Below are 26931 nucleotides of genomic sequence, written 5' to 3' on the forward strand. Positions count from 1 at the left end.
ATATCATGCCACTCCCTTCTGGCTTGTAGAGTTTCTGCTGAGAAATCAGCTGTTAACCTTACGGGAGTTCCCTTGTATGTTATTTGTCATTTTTCCCTTGGTACTTTCAATAATTTTTCTATCTTTAGTTTTTGCCAGTTTGATTACTATGTGTCTTGGTGTGTTTCTCCTTGGGTTTATCCTGTATGGGACTCGCTGTGCTTCCTGGACTTGGGTGGCTATTTCCTTTCCCATGTTAGGGAAGTTTTCTACTATAATCTCTTCAAATATTTTCTCTGGTCCTTTCTCTCTCTCTTCTCCTTCTGGGACCCCTATAATGTGAATGTTGTTGCATTTAATGTTGTTCCAGATGTCTCTTAGGCTGCCTTCATTTCTTTTCATTCTTTTTTCTTTATTCTGTTCCGCAGTAGTGAATTCCACCATTATGTCTTCCAGGTCACTTATCCGTTCTTCTGTCTCAGTTATTCTGCTATTGATTCCTTCTAGTGTAGTTTTCATTTCAGTTAATTGTATTGTTCATCTCTGTTTGTTTTTTCTTTAATTCTTCTAGGTCTTTGTTAAACATTTCTTGCATCTTCTCGATCTTTGCCTCCATTCTCTTTCCGAGGTCCTGGATCATCTTCACTATCATTATTCTGAATTCTTTTTCTGGAAGGTTGCCTCTCTCCACTTCATTTAGTTGTTTTTCTGGGGTTTTTGTCTTGTTCCTTCATCTGGTACATAGCCCTCTGCCCTTTAATTTTGTCTATCTTTCTGTGAATGTGGTTTTTGTTCCACAGGCTGCAGGATTGTAGTTCTTCTTGCTTCTGTTGTCTGCCCTCTGATAGGGGCTTAGTTTTATTTTTCTGTCCCTTATAGGGCATTGGTTTTTTAAAAAACACATTAAGACAATCACTTTCAAATAAATATTCCTCTCTTTTCACATTTACACAAATTTCCAAAAGAAAAATAATAAGAAATTTTGTCAAAAGTCATACTAAAACCAAGATATACTGAATTCCCATGATCTAGATTCCTGTGCTCCTCAGTTTCTTTACCTGCATATGGGGAATAAACATGGTCCATACTTCCTAGAGACTTGGGGAAAATTAAATTGATACATTTAAGTGCTCTAAATAGTTCCTGACACATAAAAATCTCTCAATAAATGTAGCTATTGTTACAACCATCATAGTCATCAGCAGCAGCAGATCTTAAAAAATGAAGCAGAAGAAATAGTCTTAAATGCTTTGTTTTTAATAACTGAATGCTATCTCTTAGACATTCCTTGTCTAAATACAAGACTGTTTAACAATTCATTCTACAACTTTGCCGGGTATTAACCAATACATTCACCAGTCATTAAATGTTCATAATTGACCTTTTTCTCTCTTCAAAAAACTGGGTCATTTGCCACTTTCAGCTTTCTGATGCCTCTTCACTTCACCCAAGATTCCAAGACTACTTAATAATATTTTCCTGTCATGTCTATAAATTTTTCTGCTCCCTGAAATGAAACCCATTGGAGTCTGAGCAGTTCTATCTTTAGTGCTTTATATCTTATTGGGCTTTGATTTCCCTTTAAGCATATTTGTTCTACCCTTTCCAGGATCAAGATTATTCTCCTCAATCAAAAAGAATGGAAGTAAAATAGGAGTGAAGTAGTTCTAGTTTATCTCTGACATGTTGATATTACACTCTTCTCAGCAGTAGTCCTTTTGCTCCCAACATAACTTAAATATTGAATATATATATATATATATTTACTTGTACACACATGCTTTTTGTGTCCTCAGTGTTTTTCACATGCTTCACATCTTGTCAGCCTGAATTTGTACCTTATTTACATATTTGTACATATTTGTACCTATTACAAATGGGTACCACCTGTTTATCTGTATTCTTGGTTTCACGAGCTTTGGGGAAGCTCCCAGTGATATTAAGCTATTTAGTTTGGTTTTGTTTAGTTCTCTTTTCTTTTTACTTGAGATCATTTTTTAATTAGGTATCAATATTTCCATTGGTAAATTGCCCATACTTCATGATCTATCTTCCTTCTTAAAATGCTTGCCTCTTTTTCAAGAAATTTTTAAAATAATTTTTCAAGAATTTTTTTCAAGAATTTAAAAAATCTACTTTCATTGAAATGTAGTAAACCTCTAACTATGCTCAGGATTCAATTCTAGGAGCATTGTGTTAGCACATCCCTTTCCTTCAAGGTTATCATTATATACATTTCACCAGGAAGCTTTGCATTGTTGGTAGTATTTAAATCCAAATAGTAGCTTCTATTATTGTTCTTTTGAGACCTTAAACAGTGAAAATATCAGCAAAGGTAGTCAAGAAGTTACAAGATACTTCTATCAGAATGAATCTGAAACAATTTACCTAATTGAATTCACAAAGTTCTATTATCAATAATGTCTAATTAGTCCCAAAATAAATTTCCATATGTGTTCCCTTCCTCCAATACCTCTTAAATGTAGGTGTTTCACGAAGGCTCTGTCTTTAGCTCTCCTTTACATAAATATGTCTCTTGTCATGCTCTGATGTAGTCTCCTGGTCTCAGCTACCCCTTCCAAAACTCTGGCATCTTTATCTCTAGCTCTGACTTCCCTTCCGATCTAGCTCCATCCAACATTTCAACTACCTGCCAGATTACTCCACCAGGTTGTTCCAAAGACACCTCAACCTTGGTGTGAATCACCATCTTCCCTCCCAAACTCTCTTTCTTCTCCCGAATTTCCTATTTCTATTAGTGATTCTGTTCTCCTCTCAGTTTACCTGGATATAAAAGCCTTATACCCCATTTGACCTCTTCCTCTCCTGCATCCATACGTCATCAGTTGCCAAGTCCTGCTAATTTTAACTCCTTGGTATCTCTGACATCTACACCCTCTGTTACCTCTTGTTCAAGCTCTCTTGATCTTATGTATGAGTTGTAGCCTAACTGATTATCCCTTTCAAGTTGTCCTCCTTCAGTATCTATAAATCAGGCTATTTTAAACTTCTTAAAACATGGCTTTAATTCTATTATTCCTCTCCCTCTGAAAACCTTCCATTGCTCCCTATCTCAATATGTAAATAAATTCTAAACTCCTTTCCCTGCTTTTTAGTATTCTCTATTAAAGATTTATCCTCATCTCATTTTCTTATTTCATTTCCCTCTACTCTCTGTATGACAACTTGGATTCCAGACTTGCTATTCCAAATAATGTCCCAATTTTCTACAACAGGCCTTTGCTCACAATGAGCTCTAGAGGTGAATGCCCTTCCTCCCCACCCCCAGCCCTCCAGCAACTACCCAACATACTCTATTTGGATGCTACTTGAAAGCCTCTCCTAACCAGATCATTTAGAAACAACCACTCCCTTTTGCCCCTCAACTCTCACAAGACCTCACTTGTGCCTTAGTAATGACATTTATCACTTATTTCTTAGACTATAGTTCCTTGCACAAATGATTTTCCTTCTTAAAGACAATGTAACCTCCTTGGTGAAAGTATCTACTTCTGAATAATTTTCAAACATAGCACAACTCTTAACATTACCTTAGCATAGCATTTATAGAGAAGTTCCTAAGTGCTGAATAAATTAAAAATTATATAACTCAGGATCAATCCTGCCTTCTTGATAGATTCAAGCATTTTAGAATATTAGCTAATCATTAATCAATAATATCTCTAAAATACACTCCTAAGTATTGTGCTTACTTTTATCAAGTATGTGATTGTAGTAATATCAATGAATCATAGATGGTCACAATAGCTTTATAGTTGTACAATTTTACTAAATTAATTTTCAAAACAATTAAGAGCTAGGCTTTTACAGAACTGGAATCTGTGGGTGTCAGCTGCTAAAATATTCCAAGTCAGACAGCTGAAAATCTAGGCAATTGTTCATTGAACAAAACGTCTTTACTAGTTGAACACTGAAGAAGTAAACAGGACTTCTCTGGTGGTGCAGTGGTTAAGAATCCGCCTGCTAATGCAGGGGACACGGGCTCGAGCCCCGGTCGGGGAAGATCCCACATGCCGTGGAGCAACTAAGCCCGTGCGCCACAAGCACTGAGCCTGCGCTCTGGACCCCGTGAGCCACAACTACTGAAGCCTGCGCGCCTAGAGCCTGTGCTTGGCAACAAGAGTAGCCACTACAATGAGAAGCCTGCGCACCGCAACGAAGAGTAGCTCCCGCTCGCTGCAATTAGAGAAAGCCTGCGCATAGCGACAAAGACCCAATGCAGTAAAAAATAAATAAATTTATTTTTTAAAAAAGAAGTAAACAGAAATATATGTTATTACGAAGTGAGAGAGTGGCATGGACATATATACACTACCAAATGTAAAATCAATAGCTAGTGGGAAGCAGCCACTTAGCACAGGGAGATCAGCTCGGTGCTTTGTGACCACCTAGAGGGGTGGGATAGGGAGGGTGCGAGGGAGACGCAAGAGGGAGGAGATATGGGGATATACGTATATGTATAACTGATTCACTTTGTTATAAAGCAGAAACTAACACACCACTATAGAGCAATTATACTCCAATAAAGATGTTGAAAAAAAAGAAATATATGTTATTCATAATGGTTAACGGTAATAAATACCTGACGTGCTGGATTATGACAAGTGTATATAGAGATGCTCAGGCTTCTGGGGAAATTCTGGGAAGCAGATGGCATTTCAATAAAAATCCATTTATTCCATGATAATTGGGAAGGAAGTAGCTGGCTATGATAACTTTTGGTATACTAGCAATAGAACTACATGTAAAACTTATAATTTATTCTGCCATAATGAAACTAAATTGTTGCCATATATTTTTCAGTAATGCTTATAGATCTTTATGAAATTTGGCAAAAGGATAATAACTTGCTGCTGATGAATATCTTATGAGGAAAAGTACTCCTATGTTAAAATAGAGTCATGCCCATAACATTATAAAATTACCTTCTTAACTTCCTAGACTGATATGAGACAGGCATCACATTACCTCTGAGTGACAAAACATTGGTATTCCTTAGCAACCCTTCGATAAGCATCGTGTTGCCAAAACACTTAGACGCCCTGCCTCTACCCACAGCTTTCATTACCTTATCACTAACCTCAGGACGAAACAAACAACCCAAACTGGTTACCGGCAGTGGCGGGGAAGCGTTGCTGGGTTCAGCAGTCACAGTCACACATACATAACGTGATCTTTTCTATGGGCTGTCCACACAGAGATGGGCGGTTGCATACCAGCATGCAGGGAACTAAAAATGTGCTCCTTTCTAATGAGGGGTCCTCCTCCGGTGCTGGTTGTGCTGGCCTCCAGACCTCAGTACTTCCCGATAGACAGGGCAATGGGGAAGGTGTGAGAAGCTGGACTAATTTCCCACTCAGGGAAATGGTATAGTGAATTGGCTAAGAGGCTGAACTCAGATTGCCTGACTTCAAATCCTGGCTCTGCCACTTACTAGTTGCGAGAACCTGGACTGGTTAGTTAATCTCCAGAAACTTCCATTTCCTCTTCTATAAAATGAAAATACTACAATATCTCTTTGTTATCATGACTATTAAGTGTAATATTATTATATCTCTGTTATTATGACTATTAAGGTTAAATAGTGCCTGAAAAATACTTACCAAAATGTTTGGTACAATAAGTTTAAACTATTACCAACATTTGCTCGGTAACAGTTTTGAGATATAATGGAGAACTGACTCACAGAGGTCTTCATAGTTTTTATTCCTAATGACCAGATTTCATCCAAACAAACAAGTGAATCTGAATATCGATGCGTGTTGCCTAGCTCTTTTTTTTTTCCAAAAGAGCTGTTTATGAAAGTTAAAAAACAATACAGGCAAGGTCATATACACTTCTTACACACAAAGAGAAACATGACATAAATTTGGACAGCAATGTATTTTCAAATGAATGCTGTTACATTCAACAAATATACCTGAACTTATGCATCAAAAAGGAGATTTACCTTCAAAAGAGTCACATCAGGAAGCCATGCACTTGTTTCAATAACGCTGCCAAATATTTTTGGAACTCTTCCTTCTAAATTACCTCCTGAGCCTGCTTCAAATTCTTTTAGATGTCTTCATTGGAAACAAATGTTTACCTTTGGGAGTTTTCAATTTTGAAAGCAGATTTAAAAACAACTCATAAATAAGATGGAGGATAATGTCACCTCTGGTCAAAAAATAAGGAAATAAGGGCCTTTTTGCATGGCTTGTAAAACATCTCAAACAACTCCAGACATAGAATCTCTAAAACATTTCAGACCAATGGAACCATTATCAGAATTAGTGTGTTGCTTTCTGTGTGATTAACAGATTACATGTTTATTTACTTAATTGTATTAAACAAATACTTGTAGAGCACTATGTGTCAAGCCCTGTTCTAGGAGCCTTTGCATATTTTAGCTAATTTAATGCTCATCTTATGAGGTAGATGCCCTTATTACTTCCATTTTACAGATGAGGTAATGAGGCACAAAGTTAAGGGTTTTGTCCCAGGACACACAGCTAGTTAATGGCAGAGCCAGAAATTGAAACCAGGCTTTCTATATAGTATAGAGGCTATATTTTCTAAAAAGTACAACTTCTGTGTATAGATAGTTATTCTATCTGGGATTTTAAGGTATTGCAATTTAAACTTGGTGAAAGATACTATACCTCTTCATAAATTTTTTTTAACCTCTGCTAGAAGCCCTCTTAGTGTTAACATGCATTATCTGATCCTTCTTTTTTTTCTCTCTCTCTGCCCATAGCAAGGTTTACAGGAGGAAACAGTCTCACTTTCTAGTTTCCTCGTGTTCTATCGCTCTGTAGGCTATCCTGTTTTCCCACATAAGCAGATCTTTTACCCAGCAGTTTCTTCAGCCTTATGCCAGGAACAGTCTCTCTCCTCACAATGTTTCCTCATGCCTATTTCAAAACTCCCTCCTTAAAATTCACATTTTCCATTGCATCTCTAAGGAGCTCAATCTTGTTAGACTTAATGGGGAAGATAGAAAAGATGAGGGAGGAAGGAAAGACATTAAAATATTTTTAAATTCTCTTTGAAAAAGCACCTTATATCATTTTCCATCAGTAAAATGCTTTGAATGTCTCACTTTGCTCTCCTTTGCCTTGAAATAGGAGTTTCCAAAGCAGCTTCATACCAATGCCAAGAGCATACCACTGGCCAGCCATTCGATAATGACAACATCCCCAAGGAAACATACTTAAGCAAACTGAAAAAAAATAGATTATGCTGGAACACTTTTTATTTCAGGATAAAAGAAAAATACAGGAAGAAATCTCACAGAAGCGTTTGAAAATAGAGGAAGAAAAACTAAAGCACCAGCATTTGAAGGTAACTTATGACTTTAATTTCATTTCAATGATTTTGCATTCAAATATTCTAATTGCACTCAAATTTCAGTAGTAAAGATGCTTTAGGAAGGAAAAAAATTCCAACAGTTATACTAACACCCTAATAACCACAAGGGAAGCCAATAAGCTAGGAATATTTGCATAAGAGACTAATACCTCCTGGCAAACATGTGGAAAATTGAAAACATGGTTTTATTACTTTTACCCTTTATTACTGAATTTCCTCACTTTCTTGGGTAACCTTGAGAATTCAGTCTTGATAGTTTGGCCCTGAATATAGTCTTGCTTAACATCCCTTGGGAGTGGATCCAGCTGGGAAGTCCGTTTTGAAATCAATGAAAAGCCAGCCCTTACCCAGGGCATGCAAAGCAGACAGTGTCTGGCCTGCTCAAGGATGCTCGTATTCAAAAGCTCAGTGCAATGAATTCAATGTTGTTTGAGTGTGGTTCAAGGTTCTGTTTTATTTTGTTTTGACAGAACATGAGATCATAACCAAAAATAAACCTCCATTTTTAAAATCAGACTTTACATCTTTCATGGGTGTGGTCATTTTGTAATTTAAGCACACTGAGTCTCACATTTTATTATGTAGCTTAGTCATAGGGTGCAACCAAATGACAAACAGGAGCTCCTTGTGAACAGGCCCAAGCAGGAAACTACTTACCTGGCAGGGCTTCTATCGATAGATGTAATAAATCCCTCAGTGAAACAATGCCGCACACTCGTGGGGTCTACAATCTTTTGGTAAACTTGCCGAATTTAGCTAAGTCCATCTTTCTGATGGATCAAGTAACCACCTCTTGAGAGAAAAAAGACACAGGTTAGGATTCCAATTAGCCTCAGCGCTCTGGATTCTGTTTGCTTCTTTGCTCCTATACAAATTGACATTTCCAATGTTTGATGAATAATTTCAATATGTAGTCAGCCTGCTATCCTTACAGTTTGTCACATTGAATTTACATGAGTAGGAGACATAGCCAAGAAATGCCGTGTGTACTCCCAGAAAAATCAATGAAATAACAAATTTTACCAAGTCATTGTGATACAAGTCAAATGAAGTCAAAAGCAAGTCTACAACAATTTTTGAGATGGGCAATCTCTAACTCCAAAATCTCCCTCTCTCTCTCTCTCTCTCTCTCTCTCTCTCTCTCTTTCACACACAAACATACACACACACACACACACACACACACACACACACACACTTTGGATCGCACAGTGAACTAATTACTGCTTCTGAGTAATTGCTATCCTTGCAGAATGAGTAGCCAAACAACATTAGAGTTCACAGTAGAAAAAAAGTTTTATATATCCTCTCTGTTCATTCTAGGAAGTAAGTTTCACACAGGAAAATTCTAACACACTGAGAGGTCCATTTCTGAAGTGACACCTCATTTCAATACTTAACAAAAACAGTCCAAAAAGTAATATATACTGTTCCCTATAGGTTTGCTTTCTGGATCCCAGAAGACCTCTTCTAATCCAATCCAGTCAAAGCATGTATCATGCTTTGGACTGCAGTACACAGTTGTGCAGATGGTATACTGCGTAAAGTTACCTGAGACAGGGGGGTGCTGAAATCCTGCCCATACTCCCTTGGAACAGTGCACTCTGGCACAGGGCTGCTTCTGTCTGGAGGACAAAGTTTCTTTCTCTCTGCACAAAAGTGCTGTCCACCTTCCCAAGCTGTGCACTGACCTGAAGGAGTAGGAGTGGGGAACTGTACCTTTTCCTAATTTGCATATTAATGCCTTAGAGACTAGCGGTAGCCTTGAGAGTTGTAGCCCTTCTGCTTGCAACCTACTGGGAAATTCAAGGTTAAGTAAATAATTAGTACAAGTTAAAGGATGATTTTTTTTAATTTAAGCATAAGTGTAAGCATTAGTAATTCTTTATTCTGGGGTGGCCAAAAAAAGTTCTGTTAAAGGTGTGGGATTTAACCTGAGTCTTAACTGATAAGTAGAAAACCTTCAGTCAATAAACATTTATTAAGTACCTATTATGTGCAAGGTACTAAGCTGGACATGAAGAATATAAAATAAGTTTGATCTGTGCCCTTAAATGGTAACTGACACATAAACTTATAATGACATTTATACTGTGATGAACACTATATTCAAGGCATCAACTGCAAAGGGAACATAGAGGAGAGAATGGCTGTTTCAGTAAGTACATTCTTCCAAGTTCTGCAGAAAATGGTTGGCTATTCCAACAGCAACTAGGCACAATTCCAAAATAGGGTTCAAAAATGTGCAGAAGTGTTCTAAAAATTGATTCCAAAATATCTTCACCAAGTCAAAAAAGCTCTGTTGGCTTCTGCAATTACCAGCCTTTCTTTTTATTTTCTTCTTCATCCATTTGTCTCCATTCCAGTGACTATCCTCACCACTTTCCCGATTGCAAATTATTTCATTACATGTCAATGACTCACTTTGAACAACACAAATGTAAATATTTACAAAGTGCTCCTTCTGTGTGAGCAGTACACACACTTCAAAATAGTTGTGGTAACTCACTCTAATATCCTTTAGCTCTGGAACCTGACATTCATACCAATGACATCCTGGAAAGGGAGTTTCCACGGCCATTAACAGCATTCTCACATTCAAACATTCTGAGACTTGTCCACTCTTGATCTTTTTGCCTAGTACTCAACCTAGAAAACTTTTCTGGAAGTCCATTTAAATCATGGTATGAAAAACTAATTTATTCTTAACGTCTCCTGTAACTGCTGTGCAGAATATAGAAGTGTTTCAAGAAAACCTTTCCCTAAAAGACTGCCAAAAGATCTACTACCTGCGTATCACTTATATTTTTATTTAGTTACTATGGCTTTTGATTCTGAATGTCATTGTTGTGAAATAGATTTTATTCTATTCCTCAATCTCATAGACTAAAGCATAAGTCTAAACTGTGACATAAAAGCAAAATAACTGTCTTGTGGTTACCACGATACGTGATTCTACCATATCATTCTGATTGTACATCTAAATTATATATTTTATATTTAGAGGCAAAAAGTTCTCTGCCAGAGTTAAATGACAATTCCTGAACTATGAACAAAGCTTATAAGGCTAAAATTAAAATTATTCTTAGTCCTAACCAGACTAAGAACCAAGAATGAAGCCCCAAGATAACATAATTATGTCACAGAAGCCATTCTCCACCCTCTACAACTCAGCATCATAAGACCATCCCATCTGAGTGTTTCTTACAGTGATATGGATGTAATTGACTGAAACTATCCTTGCAGGTGGTTTGTAACAACTGTAATGTACTTTGATGGATGTCATCTATATTCTTTACTGTGCATTAGCTATCATCATATTCCATCAAATAAAAATAAACTAAAATCAAGGTAAATTCTTAAATGCTGATATATTGAGATTTTCTTGGCATATTATCAGGAAATAAATCTTGACCTTTATTAATAATATTTACTGTGTCTGTGGGAACACATTTTTACAAACAACTGAACAGCTATAATTAAGGGAAAAGATAACATTATGGGAAGGAATCTGGCTACAAACTGGAATAATACAAACTGCTTTTATGGGGTGTGTTGTCCACATGAAATTTCTTGAAACTCTGAAAAAAACCAACACAAATATGATGATCTGGGTTGAGATAATTACTGACTTAATCTAGTGGTTTTCAAACTGTGTCCTGTGCATCTGTAGGCTTCCAGGCCCCCTCATTGCTTCAACTAGAGCAGGCCACATTTCATCTATTCTACAAGTTATAATTCCAAATAACATTTATTTGTAATCAGTGTAATATTTTTAATGATTTGAAAAAAAATTGCCTTAGTTAAAATAAACTTCCTTTGGTAATTATCTAGCCCAATCAACCTTATTTAAATTTATTTTAAATTCAGAGGTATTTACATTCCAGTTGTATTAATTCTGTTTTAAAAAACAAGCATGTTTTTTAAAAAAGACAAATATTCCTCTTACTTGCTTTCATTCTAATTCATTCTAATCATGGTGTTAGAGAGAGAAGTGTCAAAAAAATAAGGAAAATTCCCATTCTTCTCTTCTCACCATTTTAGAAACAGTAAATTCCCAGGGAATAGTTATTGAACAAATAATTTACAAAGGTAGATAGATATATAGTGACAGTACTTTTCTTCAGGAAGAAAAGAAGAAACTCAAACACTTTGAAAATAATATCTAACAGTTTTCCCTTGAGACACAGACAGGATGCTAGCTAAAGCCCCCTGAAGTTTACAGGTCTTCTTCATTTGCTTTGTCTTCTTAGGCTCAAGTCCAGGAATGTAATTATTTCATGCAAATTCGAGGGCATTTTTTTTCCACCTGATGAAACATAAATCTTTTTTGTTTTATTAAAGTTGACAAAAATTCAACTCACAAATATTTAGACAGATCGGTGAATTTTATGTATCATATGATTGGGACGAGTAGGGAGCTGAACGTAAAGGATATCTAGAACCAAGGAGGCTCTCAGAAGAAAGAAGGGGTACTGGGTAGGCAAAACAATAAATGTCAACCACAGAGCCTAAGACTGTCATTGAATTAGTTTAAGATACAATAGCAATCTCTTGTTTTGCCCACCATTCCAATTAATCCCACAAAAGATTTTACTTTTTTTTGGAGGGGTCACTATGTACTGTCACTGGGATGAATAGCAAATGGCTTCAAGGAGCTTGTTACTTTGACACAAATATACACCCATCAACCCAACAGATCATAGTAAGGCATCATCATGATGAGGTCCCTACATGACTGTTAAAAATACAGTAAATATACAGTATAGGTAAACATACACTGCTGTGTGATTCTGAAGAAGGAGAGTTCCCTGGGGGTGAAGTGAGGCTGGGGGTGGGGTGGGGGAAGATGCAGAGGTAGGACAGAGATCTTCATAGAGAAGGAGGACCTGAACTAGACCTTAGGATATACATAGGATTCAGATACATAAACCCTGGCTTTAGAAGGGGGTCAAGAAGGGTGCAAAGTAGGAAACTATCAGATTTATTCAGGCAAGACAGTGAGAGAAAACAATTTCTCTTTAATATTTCCACCATTGAAATTAATAAGATTTGAAAGCATTCAGATTTTGGAATTTTCAATTGATATAAGAACATATATTTATGTTTCCTGATATCAGAAAAAGGCCTTGAGGGAGAAATGGCTTCTAGATGGAATCAGCAGTGGAAAAGAACAGGAAGAGATGAAGAAACAAAATCAACAAGACCAGCACCAGATCCAGGTTCTAGAACAAAGTATCCTCAGGTATGGCCCTCTCTGAGATACTCCACAACTACCTTTATTTTGACTTTGTCCTATGTTGAATGTATAAAGGCCATTCTCCTTTTTAGGGGCACAATCAGATCTTCCATTTGGATTTCTAAGACTAAGAAAACACACCAGAAAGCAACAACAGAAATTTTGCTGTAAAGGTCCCCAAAACATAGCAACACGAGACTCATTTTTAAAATACATATGGGTGGGGCTTCCCTGGTGGCGCAGTGGTTGAGAGTCCGCCTGCCAATGCAGGGGACACGGGTTCGTGCCCTGGTCCAGGAAGATCCGACATGCCGCGGAGCGGCTGGGCCCATGGGCCATGGCCGCTGAGCCTGTGCGTCCGGAGCCTGTGCTCCGCAACGAGAGAGGCCACAACAGTGAGAGGCCCCCGTATCGCAAAAAAAATAAAATAAAAAAATAAAATAAAATACGTATGGGTGACTTACCCATAGCCCTCTGAGCCCATTTCCTCATCTACAAAATGGTAGTAACAATATCTATCTTTCAGAGTTGTTGAACAGATTAATAAATGCATGTACTAAACTACTAGCACCTACCTGGCATTTGGCAAGAGAGCAAAAGCAGTTCTTCACTGCCTCAACCCCCTCTCTCATCTTAGGACAGGTGACAGTTATAAGAGTGTGTGCATACTCTCCCCCCATCACGCCTCTTCCCAGGCTCTCCTTTGCCTCAGCCATGACATTTTGGAAGAGAAGACACTGTAGGACTACTTCACTAACATTTTCTCTCTTCTACTTCTCTGATTGGTCACAGGGGTTGACTTCATTTCTCAGTGTCCTTTCCTGACCATCAAACACAATTAGTACAGACTCAGCAACTTCGGATATAGCAAGTAAAGTTTTTTAATTGCCTTGGCTTAAAATGAGGTGCTGGACCTGAAAAAAATTGGAAAGCTCAAATATAAGATAGGATTATTAATATTATCACAAAGTATAGATAGCACAGAAGAAAAAGGTGTGAGAAATGTCAGAATCATTTTCTAGCCCACACATGGAAAAAAGATGGAATTTTTTGTGGTATGATAATGACAATAATTTAAAGCCTACACATCTTTGAAACATAGGTAACTTTCAAAGCCTCACTCACTGCAAATTTGTTATCTTTTGTGAGGACCATAGGAAAGACCGGGAAGATAAAAATGTCCAATAGCTGTGCTATGACCACATTTTGTCCATACTCACGACACTATGTAAACAGATTGCATTAGGCCTTAAATTGACAACATGGAAAAAAAAAACACAACTTTCTTTTTGCAACTGATTTTTATTTTACTAGCTTAATTTCATACACTTGTATATTTAATAGCTAAAATCATTGACTGCTCATTCTTATTTAGATGTTTTTAAATTAACCATTCTTTTAAAGTTATATTTTATAACTGAAATGTTTATATTTATAAACTCCTCAGTTGTTTGTTCAAAGATATGTACTGCTGCTGAATGGAAGATAGTAAATACTTTTAAAATAACTCAATAAATCAACTCTACAGTTTGGAAAACTTGATTATTCGTAAGGCATCCCTTAGCAAAAGCTTCCTAACAAAGTCTGGTTTAGCTGAAGATTGCTTTCCTCACCCTTCCACACACAATCCTTATCTCTCAAGGAGCTCTGAATTTAATCCCTGTAAACCCTTGCCCTGCACAGACACCTCCTTTCTTCCCCCTCAGAGCCCCTTCTTTGGAGTCTTTCCACATACTGAACACCTACAACTTTCTCTGCATCTGATGATAAATGAAGTAGTTACATATACTCAAAGTCCATTAACGAGTTTGGGCTGCTTTCTGAGTAATCCAAGAGCATTTACTAGGACTATACTGATTGCTTTCAGGCCTTGCCTGAATGCTCTGAGAATCACATAAGCTTCTAGGAGTTTTGGTAGTGGCTTGCCTAGTTAGGGCTCCTATGTGACGAAAGAGAGAGAAAAAGAGGGAGGGAGGGAGGGAGGAAGGAAGGGACAAAGGGAGGAAGAGAGAAGAACAAAAACAAGGAAGAGGAGGAAACCTATTTGCTGAGCCATATTATGCACCAGGCGCTTTGCCTATATCATCCCATTGAATCTCCATAACCCTATAAGGCAGGTGTTATGATCTTCACTTTTTGCAGAGAGATTAAAGAATTCACACTGTTAGGAAGTGGCAGATCAGAGACTACTTAATCTGACTATCCAATGCTGCCTATAAAATAATGGCACACAGCAACCTCTGTGGACTGAAAATTCATTATCTTGTAAGAAGTCTTTGAAGCATGTTCTGTCCCTTGGTTCTGCTTTCTCCAAACAGCCTTTACCACAATCAGGATCTTCTTCCACGTCCAACTAATGTCTTTGTTAAACTATCAATTAAATGTCTATTCATTACCCAATTTCTGGCATCTCACTGTGACTTTATTTTAGATCTTTAGGATGTCATTAACCCATCAGTGCTCCTTTATTAACACCAAACGATTTTAATCCCCAAATATAAATAATAATAACAGTAATGGTTCATTTTTAAATGGCCTTGTGCAATTTACAAAGCAGTTGCACTTCCATTAAGTCATTGATTACTCACAGCAACCCTAGAAAGAAAGCATCAACACCTCCATTTCATAGATGAAGAAATACGCTCAAAGAGGATAAGGGACTTCACTAAGATCATAGAGCCAGTAAAGGATAGATTTGGGTCTCAAAGTGAGTCAAATTCAGTGCTCTCCAGCTGTAAATAGAGAGCTATAGGTGTCAATGCTCTGGAAGTAGTAAACTACCTGACACCTAAGAGCAAACTGCATGGTTTAAGGAGTAGTCCTAAAAAAGATGTATTTGCAAAGAGCTAGTAAAGAATTTGCACCATCATGACCCACAAAGGCATATTTATCTCATTAAAAATGTGCAGGGAACAGAACATTCTAAAGCAACATACGGAGACAAAAAATAACTGTGCATTGTCAGTATTAAGCAGCCTCCACTACTGCCTAGCATTATAGAAATCACGTTGCCAAAGCAGCTTTACCTGATAACTGAACATTTTTTCCTCAGATATTTCTAAAGCTGCTAAATAATCAGGTACATGTTTTAAAATTCATTCTTTTTCAGAAACAACTACCCACAGTGCTTAAGAAGCTTTTATTACCAGCTAAATACAGTGCATTTTCCTGTAAGCTCTGAATGGCAACCAAGCCAACTGATGAGGTTGAAGTAGGCAGAGCCATCCTCCTTCCCCCAGCAGAGAAAGTATCCCAATCCCTGAATGTGATTTATCACCCTACTTAGGTGCCTGCTCAAGGGTAACATTTGCCATCTGCCAGGCCTCTCAGCTACAGGATAAGATTTTAATAGGCACATCAGAATAGAAATGTTGCTATTACCTCAGAGTCTGTAGCAAGGCCAGACTGCCCATGAAGTTTGCATTCCTTTTACTTCCACGGTTTCATGAGATGAACTGAAAGAGCATGGTCTTTGTCATTCAAATCCCTGTTCTGCCGACCATAGTTCATAAGCCTAGCCATGTTCTTTCATCTCTTTGGGCCTCAATTTCCTTGTCTGTAATAGTGGACCATCATAAGCCACTTCACGGGACTGGGATGAGTGAAACAACTTCATGAGTGCCTGACACATGGTAGGTGTTCAGAAAACATTAGATACTATTTCTTATAAGGAATCAAAAATAATTAAAAGAAGGACACTGCCTAGAGCTTTATCTGGAGATTTTCATCTTTTGGCTAAGAACTCTCATTTCTTTATGCTAGTACAAAGAATCTTTTTCTTTAAGTAATCTTAGGTTATCCCCCAACTAAGATTCTTTCCATATGGAAAATAACTGATGGATTTTCTTTATGGTTTGAAGACTAAAATGTTAATAATATCAGTTAATTTTTACAGAGCATTTGTTGTAGACCAGGCACTGTACTAAGCACTTCATATATATTATTTCGTGAATTCTCACAACCATCTTATGAGGGAGATAACATTTAACAGGTGAGAAAACTGACATTTATAGAGGCTAATTTGCCCCATGTCATACAGCTAAAAAATTAAGAGCCAGGATTTAAAATAGAATTAAAAGTCCTAATCATAAAAATAAATTGTGTCTTGGATCCATAGCAAAATTTTACAAAAGTTAAATCCTACAAAAGCTATCCTCTACAGCATTTTTAATTTCCAATCCATGCTATCATTTCGCTTTTATATGCATCATTTTATAGAGACATTCATGTGACTCTTTATCATATTAAAAGCACTCAGAGTTTCCCTGACTCACACATAACCTTTAAGTAAAGTATGTCTTCATATTTATCCTCTCATTTTTCCTTTCAAAGAGAGGCAACATTTCAGAAACTAAGTGGGTTTCCATAGTTCTTGTTTCTGAGTCACACGTTAGCTCTGGAACAATATTAGGGAGCACTTTGACTTGTGCCCTGATTAATACCTTAGGAGAAAACATTCCCAGGGGGAAAACTCTATTGAACATCTTCTGAATCACTTTGCTCAAATTAGAGTTTCAATTTGCCTCCCAAATGAGCCCTGCTCTTAGTGTGACCACTGAACCCTTTACTTCCTGATTGTAGGCACAGGTGCAAATCCAGCACTGACTTCTCAATCCAAATATCCATGCGCACAGATTTATAGGCTGAATTAGAAATCCTGTTCTGTCACTTCTGCTGCTTTCCTCCATCCAATATCTACCCTCAAAAGACACCCCAAGCACCCTAAGAAGTGTCCAAGGGAGCTATGTCATTCACTTGCTAGGTTCCTCTTTGCTATCTAGCTACCCTGGAGTTCTCCATGACTCCCTCTGCCAAACTGCCTTGCATCAAGCTCCCTTCCACATACTTGCTACTTTTTGTACTGTGTCCAAAGACCTCTGACTTCAATTGGAGTACACAGAGTGCCTGAAAGAAATGTCATAAGCTTAAAATGCAAAAGGTTAACTGCCAAGGAGAATGATGCAAATATACTGCATTCCCTTTGAGAAGGATTATCCACTTCTGATTAAATGTTCCCTAGTAACATTTAATATTCCAAAGTACCCTTCGGACCATCTGCCTTTCTTTAATGCACTTTCATTCGTCTCCAAATAGGCAGAAACTGCCTTCCACATATCATACTCAGGGGAAGGTGCATGTGAAGCTTGGATTTCTATGTGATTGAATGTCATGAGAAAAGCTGGATAGTGGGCTGTTATAGCAGCTATAGCTGACTCACATCACTTAAGGGAAATCCCTCCACAGGTGGAGATGGACAACTAGAAAATGCACTCTGCTCAACAGCACATAGAGCAATAAACTACTCAGTTAACTCAAAAGATAGCAGGCAAGATTCAATTTCAAAAAGGAACCCAAAGTACTGCTATAGAAATATAAAGGTTAAATGACTTTGTCGCTGGTTATGGCTTATCAAAGTTTAGCTCATTATTATTTCTATCCAAGTTTAACCACTACCTAATGTTCTTATCTACCTGTACAAACCAATTGTATCTTAGTGAAAATAATGTCTCATCAAACACAGTGGCACATGCTGCATGGAAAATATCACAGGCTAAATATTTCTGTCTTCCTGCTCTGACCCAACCAGCCACATCTAACATCACATTGCACGGAGATAGACAAGCTGCTCTTCTGTGACAACATAAGAGAAGATAAAGGGGGAAAAGGCAAAAAGGGAGAAAAAAACCCCACCATTTGTTTCTTCTTAAATTTGCTGTTGCCTAGAAACACACAAGAAATTATTCTGAGGCAATTATCTGAGTCAAAATCATTCCAAGCATGTTTTTCACTGCCAGTATTTGACTAACTGGTTTACCAGATTTGTAAGAGTTCATCTGCGGTTATTTTTAATTTCCCAGATATTCTGATTATTTTTAATTCAGGAGCTTTTTTAATTTAACAAAAAGAGCTAAGTTAACCAAATTTCCAGCATAAGGAAAGGGGGAAATTTTATCTCCCCCCACAAAAAGATACAATTCCTAGCACATAGTAGGAATATCTATGACTACATAGCTTAATAAATGAATGAATGATGGATGGATGAATGGACTTGAAAATACCACATATTTAAGGAGACCAGATGAAGATCAGACATTGATTTGAATATTAGTAAACTACAAAGGAATATCTTGAAATTTTTTAAAAAATAAAGAATAAACACCCAACTATCTTGAGTCAAGGGCAAAGTTACGTGGCTATCGTGCCCCTGGTTTTTGAGGCAATTGTTGATAGCATGTTTCACCACCTCATCATTTTACTTTCTCACTTTCCCCCTTCTTCATATGCTCTTTTATTTCCTTATCCCTGCCTTCCAGCATTCTCTCTTGCTCATACCTGCCAATCTCGTTTATATGTTAGTAGAAATAAGGATTAAATGGTTACCTAGAATAAACACTCCCCCACCACAATGGTAAGCTGAAAGGTAGATTAGAATAACCTCTGAGAGCCCTCTCCTCACCCGACTGTAATTCAGTAACAACAGCTATCCTTTACAGAGTACATATTATGTACTAAGCATTATTTTGAGAATGACAGTTCTCTGAAGGAAGTCTAATTAGCCTTGTTTTACACATACAGACACTAAAGCACAGAAAGCTACGAACCTTGTACCAACTGACCTGTAAGTCACACACAGATCTTTCTGATTCCAGACCCTTTCCATCATGCTTCACCCTGCTTATTCTTGATTCATTTCAATGAACATTTATTAAGAAACTGCCACATATAAGTCTTTGTTCTTCTAGAGGAGATTTAAGAATCATAAACTCCTCAAAGCAAATTTTTATTTGTTTACCTCTCTTTACATCCTTTAACTTTTCAATGTACTTTTACATTAAATATCTCATTCAATACAATATTTGGTAACTTGAAACACAAGTTTAAGGCAGTTAACAGGGATGTCATAGATCTTTGGCTGTATTGGCATGAGTAGAGAAGGAAAAAAGGAACAACTGAACAATCCAGAAAGTGGGAGGAGAGTTCGTTTCAGTGATCCATCTTCCAGGTGGCGGTCATGTTCAAAAGCAGAGACTCATTGTGTTAGAGAAAGGGTCTGTGCTGCCATAGGGCCTAGGCTTCCCCATTCCCCAGGAGAGTCTCCAGACACTAAATTTATAGCTCAGAAAACTTCCACACCACCCCCTTGCAATGCAACTTTTGTCTGACATAAAACAAATGTCACTTAGTTCATTTAGACCACCCCAGGCTAACTGGTCTTTGTTGGTTATTCTGTGTTATACTGAGGTTGGAATTTACATTTTTGGTGTTCAAATAATAAGAGTCCTGTTCTTGGCATCAAATATGAACAATTAACACTAGGCGCAAAGTCATAATGAAGTGGATAGAAAGTAGAAAATATAGTGGCTGCTCTATAATAGTGTCAGAGATAAATGTTAAGGGTTACAAGACACTAAGCCAGTAATTATTTCTGAATGGAGAGAGTCACTGGCTGTATACATCACTGAACATGTTTTGTCATTTCATAATATGGTTACAAGTAGTATATTCACTAAAATTAGTTTTCCCCTACAGCTTATTTTTTTTTTAAGAAAAAAAGCTTTCCAAAATCATGGATAAGCATATCTGCAGTTAACTTGCCATGACCTGGCTACGACAATATTTGAAGGTCACTGGCAGAACATCTGAGAAGCCCATAACTAACCAATTTGCCATATCACACCAACCTCCCGGGTGTACTTCTATTTGTGTTCATTTGAAAATCACATTTGTAACTCGCACATAAAAATAGCTTATTCTCTGAAAACCGGTTTGGATTCTTGTTTTTCATGGCAAATGCATACCTTAATTTACAAAATATTATTCTGAATGAGAGGGTTTGGTTTTCTACTAAATCACTCTCTTGAATGCCTACCAGGCAGTTTCAAATCGTGATAGTATTGTCTGCCCAAAAGATAATTGTTAATATTTACAGTTATATTAGAAGATGAGATTCACCCCTGTAAAATCTGCTCACATGTAACTATAAATTATTCAGCTTTTCTAAACATCTGCTCTGTTCCCAATTATCAGAGCAAACTGACACTTGTTTCAATGTCACTGTTGGGCCAGCTCTCTGCTTCTAGTTATCTTGAAGCTACTGTGCTGTATTGCTTGTCCTGTTCTTCAGTGCTCAGGGTTAGAGGCAGTAGATCTGACTCGGGGCAAACAGTGTTTGCTGTATGCCAAATGCCCTTTAATTCTCTGGCAGGCTTACCCGTGGCATGTGATTGTTTGCACTTGTGGGTTAGAGCTTTCTTATTATACATGCTCTTCGGCAAGGGCCGATTGAAAGGCAATTCTTGTCCTATGTTCACGCATAGGAGCATTCTTCATCTTTTTTGATATACTTTTATTTCAGTTCGGTGAAAAAATATGCCTGACATGTAGTAGGTGCTTAATAAAAGTTTGTTAAATGTTTGATGAAAGTTATTGGACCCCAACTTTAAAAATAAAACAAAACAGCCTACTTTCTGCCTGATTACATACTCCCAATTTTATTTGGAAAATATAGTTTGACATTCCCATTGGCCACATTATCTGTAAAGATAAAATATCTATAACCTCTGACCCATTAGTAATAATGTATCTGCCCATTACATGTGATCAACACACAACAGTCAAGAATACCTGATTAAAGTCATCAACTATGTGTATTCAATAGTATCCATTGCAATTTCAGAGCAAATTTTTTAGATGAGTTATGATTAAAAAATAAAATGACTCCCTTTTTTCATTGCAGACTTTAGCCATTCAATATTAACTAGCTTATGTCAACACAAACCATGTCAGATTTGATATATCATTTAGAAACATGTAAATTCTTTAACCACTTGGAGCAAAGACTGATTTATTATTCTATTGCTACTGGTGAACTGCCTGAAATGCAAGATACTAATGATTAATTCTGCAAATCAACAAAAAAAATTATGAAAAAATTTGTCACACCAAGACTCATCCTCCAGAAGGTTATACAATAATTAACATACTGGGTTTTTTGCTTTAAAAGCCTCCAGAAGAACAGTGGCTTAAACAGGATTAGAAAGGTTCATTTTCCTCCTACACATAACAATCCTAGCTGGGAGAAATTCAAGGGAGGGGAGCGGCAACATTACATGAGATGATCAAGAGACCCTGTTTCTTTCTGTGTTATTGCTTTGCTACCCCCTAAGGGATGCCCTTGGTTGTAAGGTTAAAGGCAGCTGACCATCACCACATCTGCATTTCAGCTTAGGAAGGGGAAGATAAATGGAGGGCAAACAGCTCTAGTTTAAGGATATGACCTGAAAATTGCAGAGGTCACGCTTGCTAATACGCTATTGGCCAGAATTTAGTCACATGACATCATTTCAATGCAAATAAGACTGGGAAACGTAGTCTGTAGGAGGGCAGCAGGGAGACACATAAAACTCAGGGAGTTCTATTACTAAAAAGAACAGGAGAAATGGATTTGGGGAGAAATCAGTGGGTTGTCAAAGCAAACTAGCATATTCTTTCTTTAATTAAATAGACATTGTTTATTAAATTGCATTTATTAAATAGACACTATCCCCATAAAGGTTATGAAAATTCTAATAATGCTGGAGCACTGCTTTTTCTGTTCTGTCTAGAACGGTATTTTCAAGGACAGGTGTGTTTCTTTTTTTTTTTTTTGGAGTGGAGCACATTTTATTTTATTTTATTTTTGGGGGGGTGTTATACATGTTTATTATCTTTTCTTTTTAACCTCTTTATTGGAGTATAATTGCTCCACAATGGTGTGCCAGTTTCTGCTTTATAACAAAGTGAATCAGTGATGCATACACATATATCCCCACATCTCCTCCCTCCTGAGTCTCGCTCCCATCCTCCCCATTCCACCCCTCTAGGTGACAGGTGTGTTTCTGACACTATATTAGCACCATGCTTGCTCTAAAATCATTGCTTTCAAGGTTGAAGATCAAATCCAAAAATGGACCCGGTAGGTTTTCTCTTTCACTGGAGTTGTCAGAGAGGGCCCTCCTCTCCCTAGAAAACTGAGGAAGAGAAAGGAGTAACTAATCATTATTTAGGAATTCCTCTATGTCAAGCCCTGTGCTAGAGACTTACAAACATTATCTCATTTACCTCCTCAAAACAACCCTTTGTGAATATTATTCCTTAAATGAGAAAACTGAAGCTTGGAGGGGGTCAATAATTAGGCCAAGTGAGTTAGCTTTGATATGAGCTTACTTTCTGTTTCCATGGGTAGAGCTGGGGAAAAAAAGTGGACCTCCCCCACCAAAAAAAACCCTCACGAAACATAGGTAAACCACCAGTCACCTCCTGTTCTCCCAAGATTCAGTGGGGAAGAAAAGAAAGAATCTCTGGCCCAAGGGAAGAGTCAGGAATTACAACTGCTTACAACTCCACGTTGAATTCAACACCCTGTTGGAGGCAAACATATCTGAGAGCCTGTAAGTCCCAAAAAAGAAACTGGGTCCTTCTTTGTCTAGCCTGAGGTGGGCTTGGAGAGGTGGTCCTAGCACGTCTATCAACTGGTCTCAGAGGTACATCAATAGTGGCACAGCCTGGGTCTAAGAACTGCTGACTCAGGCCATCCCAGAGAAGTGGCCATTTGGCACCCTCTTTATGTAGTCCTGGCTTTTAATAAGAGAGCTTGAGTTACCAAGACATAAGTATTAATTCATCAGTCCTTTCAAAGTATATAGCTAAAGCCAGTCATAAATTTAATTTCAAACATAGCATTGGTGGTTACATTCAAATTGTGGAGTTGTAATCAAATTGTATAACCAGCTTTATATTTAAGACCTAAAGCTTCCATTATTTTGAACAATAATCTTGTGTCCAAGCAAAGAAAATCTCTCTATAAAGTAGCACTAGGTTGGAAAACCTCAGACTCTTTGAAAAAGACTATTCTAAGAACTCCTACCAAAAACCAGACTCAAGCAGCCAAAGAGAAAAATGACAAAGCCTGGACTTTAATCCTGGTCGTACTGACTAGACCACTAAGCAGAGAAGTTCTCTGCACAACAAAATCACTCCAATGAAGACCAGGAGAGAAATATTAGCTTTACAGGTAATGAGTCAGCACTGTTACATTGTGGTAGACCCCAGCTAGCATTTCAATCTTCACTTTATTATCACAGAAAGAAAAAAAAAAAATCCTTTTGTACTGTTGAGCAAATGAATGTTGTTTGTAAGTTCATAAGAATCCATTTTTTAAAGTTTTGTTCCCATCGTGGCTAATCAGCAGGGAGTTCAGAGCTCAGGCTCTCTTGGCAGAGACTTGATTTCAAATTCCATCCTGTCACAGGCTACCTGTAAGCCTCTGGACCAGTTGTCTTTCTAGGTGCCCAGTTTGCTCACCTGTTGAAAGGAACTAATAACAGTACTCCTGGGGGGTGTTGTGAGGACTAATTAGGCCAGTGCCTGGTACGGTGTAAATACGCAGTACATATTAAATGTTGTTATAATCGCTAACAAGTGAAGTACTGTAAGGTAGGGCATAAACTTTTGAATTTTTTTCTCCTGATTTCTCGTTTGTTTGGCGCCTAATAGCAAACCCCGTCAGGTTGTTAATCCTTGTTAACACCACCAAAAACTGAAAGAGATAAATGGACCCTTAGCAGCAGAAAAATTGCCTTCTGAAATAACCCTTTCTTGGCGCATGCAGCGTTAATGTGCTGTCCTTTTTCTAAGACAATAACTTGCATGTTGGAATTGGATGGGGGATATTATCTCATGATGATTAAGGAAAATTATTGCTAGAACAGTGCATGAAATGAAAGCTACCTGCTTTCACCTAGGGAGCTCTTGAAAATAACCCTCTTTTTCTCCAGCAAATAAGCAAGGAGAAGAAAGATTCCAATAATGGATAGCATTACAAATCCTTTTTCATGTACTTTGCTTATCTAAATTGGCACATGATGCCTGCTCACCATCTCTCAGAAACTGAGAGAGGTACTAACTCATCCATCAGACCCCGCCTAAGAGCCCAGGAGGCACCAGGAAGGATATTTCTCTTTCTCTGCTGCCTGTTTCTCACCAAACTGAATCAGCATTTCTAGGAGCTTAATTCCCATTCGGGAAGGTAATACCTTCTAGAGATGGGGGTGGTAGCACTTATGGAAATTCTAACCCATCAGCTGAGAGATAAGTAGATGAAAGTTAGAGAGTTATCCCCCAGCGACCTACCCGAAGCTTTCCAAGTAAAAAAAAATTAGTTTTACATATGCATGTATATACACATAAATTTATACTTTTATATGTAAAACTAAAATTTTATATATGCACACACAAAAATACAGACATACATATATACATATATGTGTATACACGAATGTACCTATACACACATACAGATATATAGATATATATTTCCCCAATTCTTCACTTATACTTGCTAAATTTTCTCTCCACCCGAAACCTTTAGAAAAGGATTGGATATGAGGCCCTAATTTAAGCCCTGCATTTTGTTTGGTTTTGTTTTCTTTTGGGCTGCACCACATGGCTTGTGGGATCTTAGTTCCCCAATCAGGTATTGAACCTGGGCCCTCAGCAGTGAGAGCACGGAGTCTTAACCACTGGACTGCCAGGGAATTCCCTGCATTGTTGGAGCTTCAAATCAGGGTTAAGTATACTCTCAATTATGAATGGTCACTGAGCCAGGAAATAAATATATATTTATATATAGAGAGAGAGCAATTTGAAAATCAAGTGAACCCAAATGATAATTTTCAATAAAAATAGGATGATCAAATTCTATTCAAAAAATAATAAGTTTGGATTCTATATTACAGCTAAATGGAAGAGAGAAATAATGAGGAAAAAGTAAAAATATACCAGAGGTAGATATTTCAAAATCTCTTGTAAAGCACGTATCAAGCACCTATACTACACCAGGCACTGTATTAGGTGCCCAGCGTTTCTCCACTTCAGCACTATTGACAGTTTGAACCAGATAAGTGTTTGTTGTGGGGGACAGTGCCGTGCATTTAGGATGTTTAGCAGCATCCCCAGCCTCTACCCACTAGATGCCAGTATCACTTCTCAAGCTTTGACAACCAAAAATGTGTCCAGACATTGACGAATGACCTCAGAGAGGAGACTGCCATCAGTTGAGACCCACTGTACTAACTATACAAAGATAGCACCTGCCTACCAGTTGTAATTTTTGTTTTATGTTCCTTAAGAATCCTCATTCCTCAAAAACTTGGTACATCATCTGGTGTAGAGGTTGTGAGGACTCTTCTTCTACAGCTGGGCTACCACAGTGCCTGCCCCTCTGAGTTCTGGTCTTTTGAGAGGGTAGGCTAGAGAGAGGCCGGTTCCTTATCTTCAGGTCTCCCATTACTTCCACTGACATTCTAATCTTTTAGAAAGCTTTGTCAGAACAAAAAACATCTAAAGTTTTTCTCTTAATAATATTTATGTTATCCACAAATAATATACAGAATATATATATCAAATCAACATATAAAAATAGCATATTGAAGTGAGAATTTTAAGAAATGCTCTATATCAGTAAGCATCTCCTGGCAGAATTTTGCAATTCTAAGTAATTAGCACCAAGATACTTCCTTATTAACCTATTTAATGGAGAATTGGTTGTAATTGTTATAAAGAAGAGAAAGGGGTGCGTGTTTGTTTCTATTTTGTTTTCACAAACATATCATGATGTGTCATTTGACGACAACCTCATATTAATTCAGCTTTCACTGAGGACTTGAAAACCTTCAAAAACATTCATTAGCAGATACTCTGACGAGGTTAGCAGGCTTTCAACCTCATACTCTTACAATATTAGTCTGAAGATATTCATGAGAACTACATGACATTTCGTTATGCATGGGCCTCTCTACAGAGGAAAACAACTACCAATACCAGCGCATTTCATACTTCCCTGAGATGTAATTGCCCAGGGAGATCAAGAGCTCTATCTCTGTGCCCCAGGAATAGAAAAGGGCAGAGACAGGAGGAAACTAGCATTTGCCAAGTGCTCGCTATTTCTTTTATTTTATTCCTTATTAAACCCTACGAAGTAGATAACATTGCCCAGACCTCTAAATGCTTAATTGCCCCAGGATTCAGTCCTTGGAATCCCTAACTTTCTAGGAAATCTTATCCACTCCTATGGCTATAAATACCAACTCCCAACTTTATATCTTCAAACCCAGACTTCACTGAGCTCCCAACTTTTATATCTGTCCTCTCCATATCACCATTTGACTGTCTCACATTTAACACTTCCCCACCAAGCTCCTTCCTTCTCCTTTCCAGGTTAGTTTGGTCAATTGCATTCATATTTTTTCAATTATTCAGATTACAAACATTGGAATCACCTTTGACATCTCTCTTTCTCT

The 26931-nt window shown here is 37.6% G+C and overlaps 1 protein-coding gene across 2 annotated transcripts in view; it reads left to right on the forward strand.

The window, feature by feature from the left end:
• Nucleotides 1–26931, forward strand: part of PALMD (palmdelphin) — a 55659-nt gene that overhangs the window by 17886 nt on the left and 10842 nt on the right. For both annotated transcript variants that reach the window (XM_067727005.1, XM_067727004.1), the window contains exons 3-4: nt 7246–7326; nt 12474–12598. In XM_067727005.1, the coding sequence (XP_067583106.1) occupies nt 7246–7326; nt 12474–12598 (206 nt within the window). The remainder of the gene's footprint in view (nt 1–7245; nt 7327–12473; nt 12599–26931) is intronic.

Source organism: Pseudorca crassidens, chromosome 2 (assembly GCF_039906515.1).
Source record: "Pseudorca crassidens isolate mPseCra1 chromosome 2, mPseCra1.hap1, whole genome shotgun sequence".
Lineage (NCBI taxonomy): Eukaryota > Metazoa > Chordata > Mammalia > Artiodactyla > Delphinidae > Pseudorca > Pseudorca crassidens.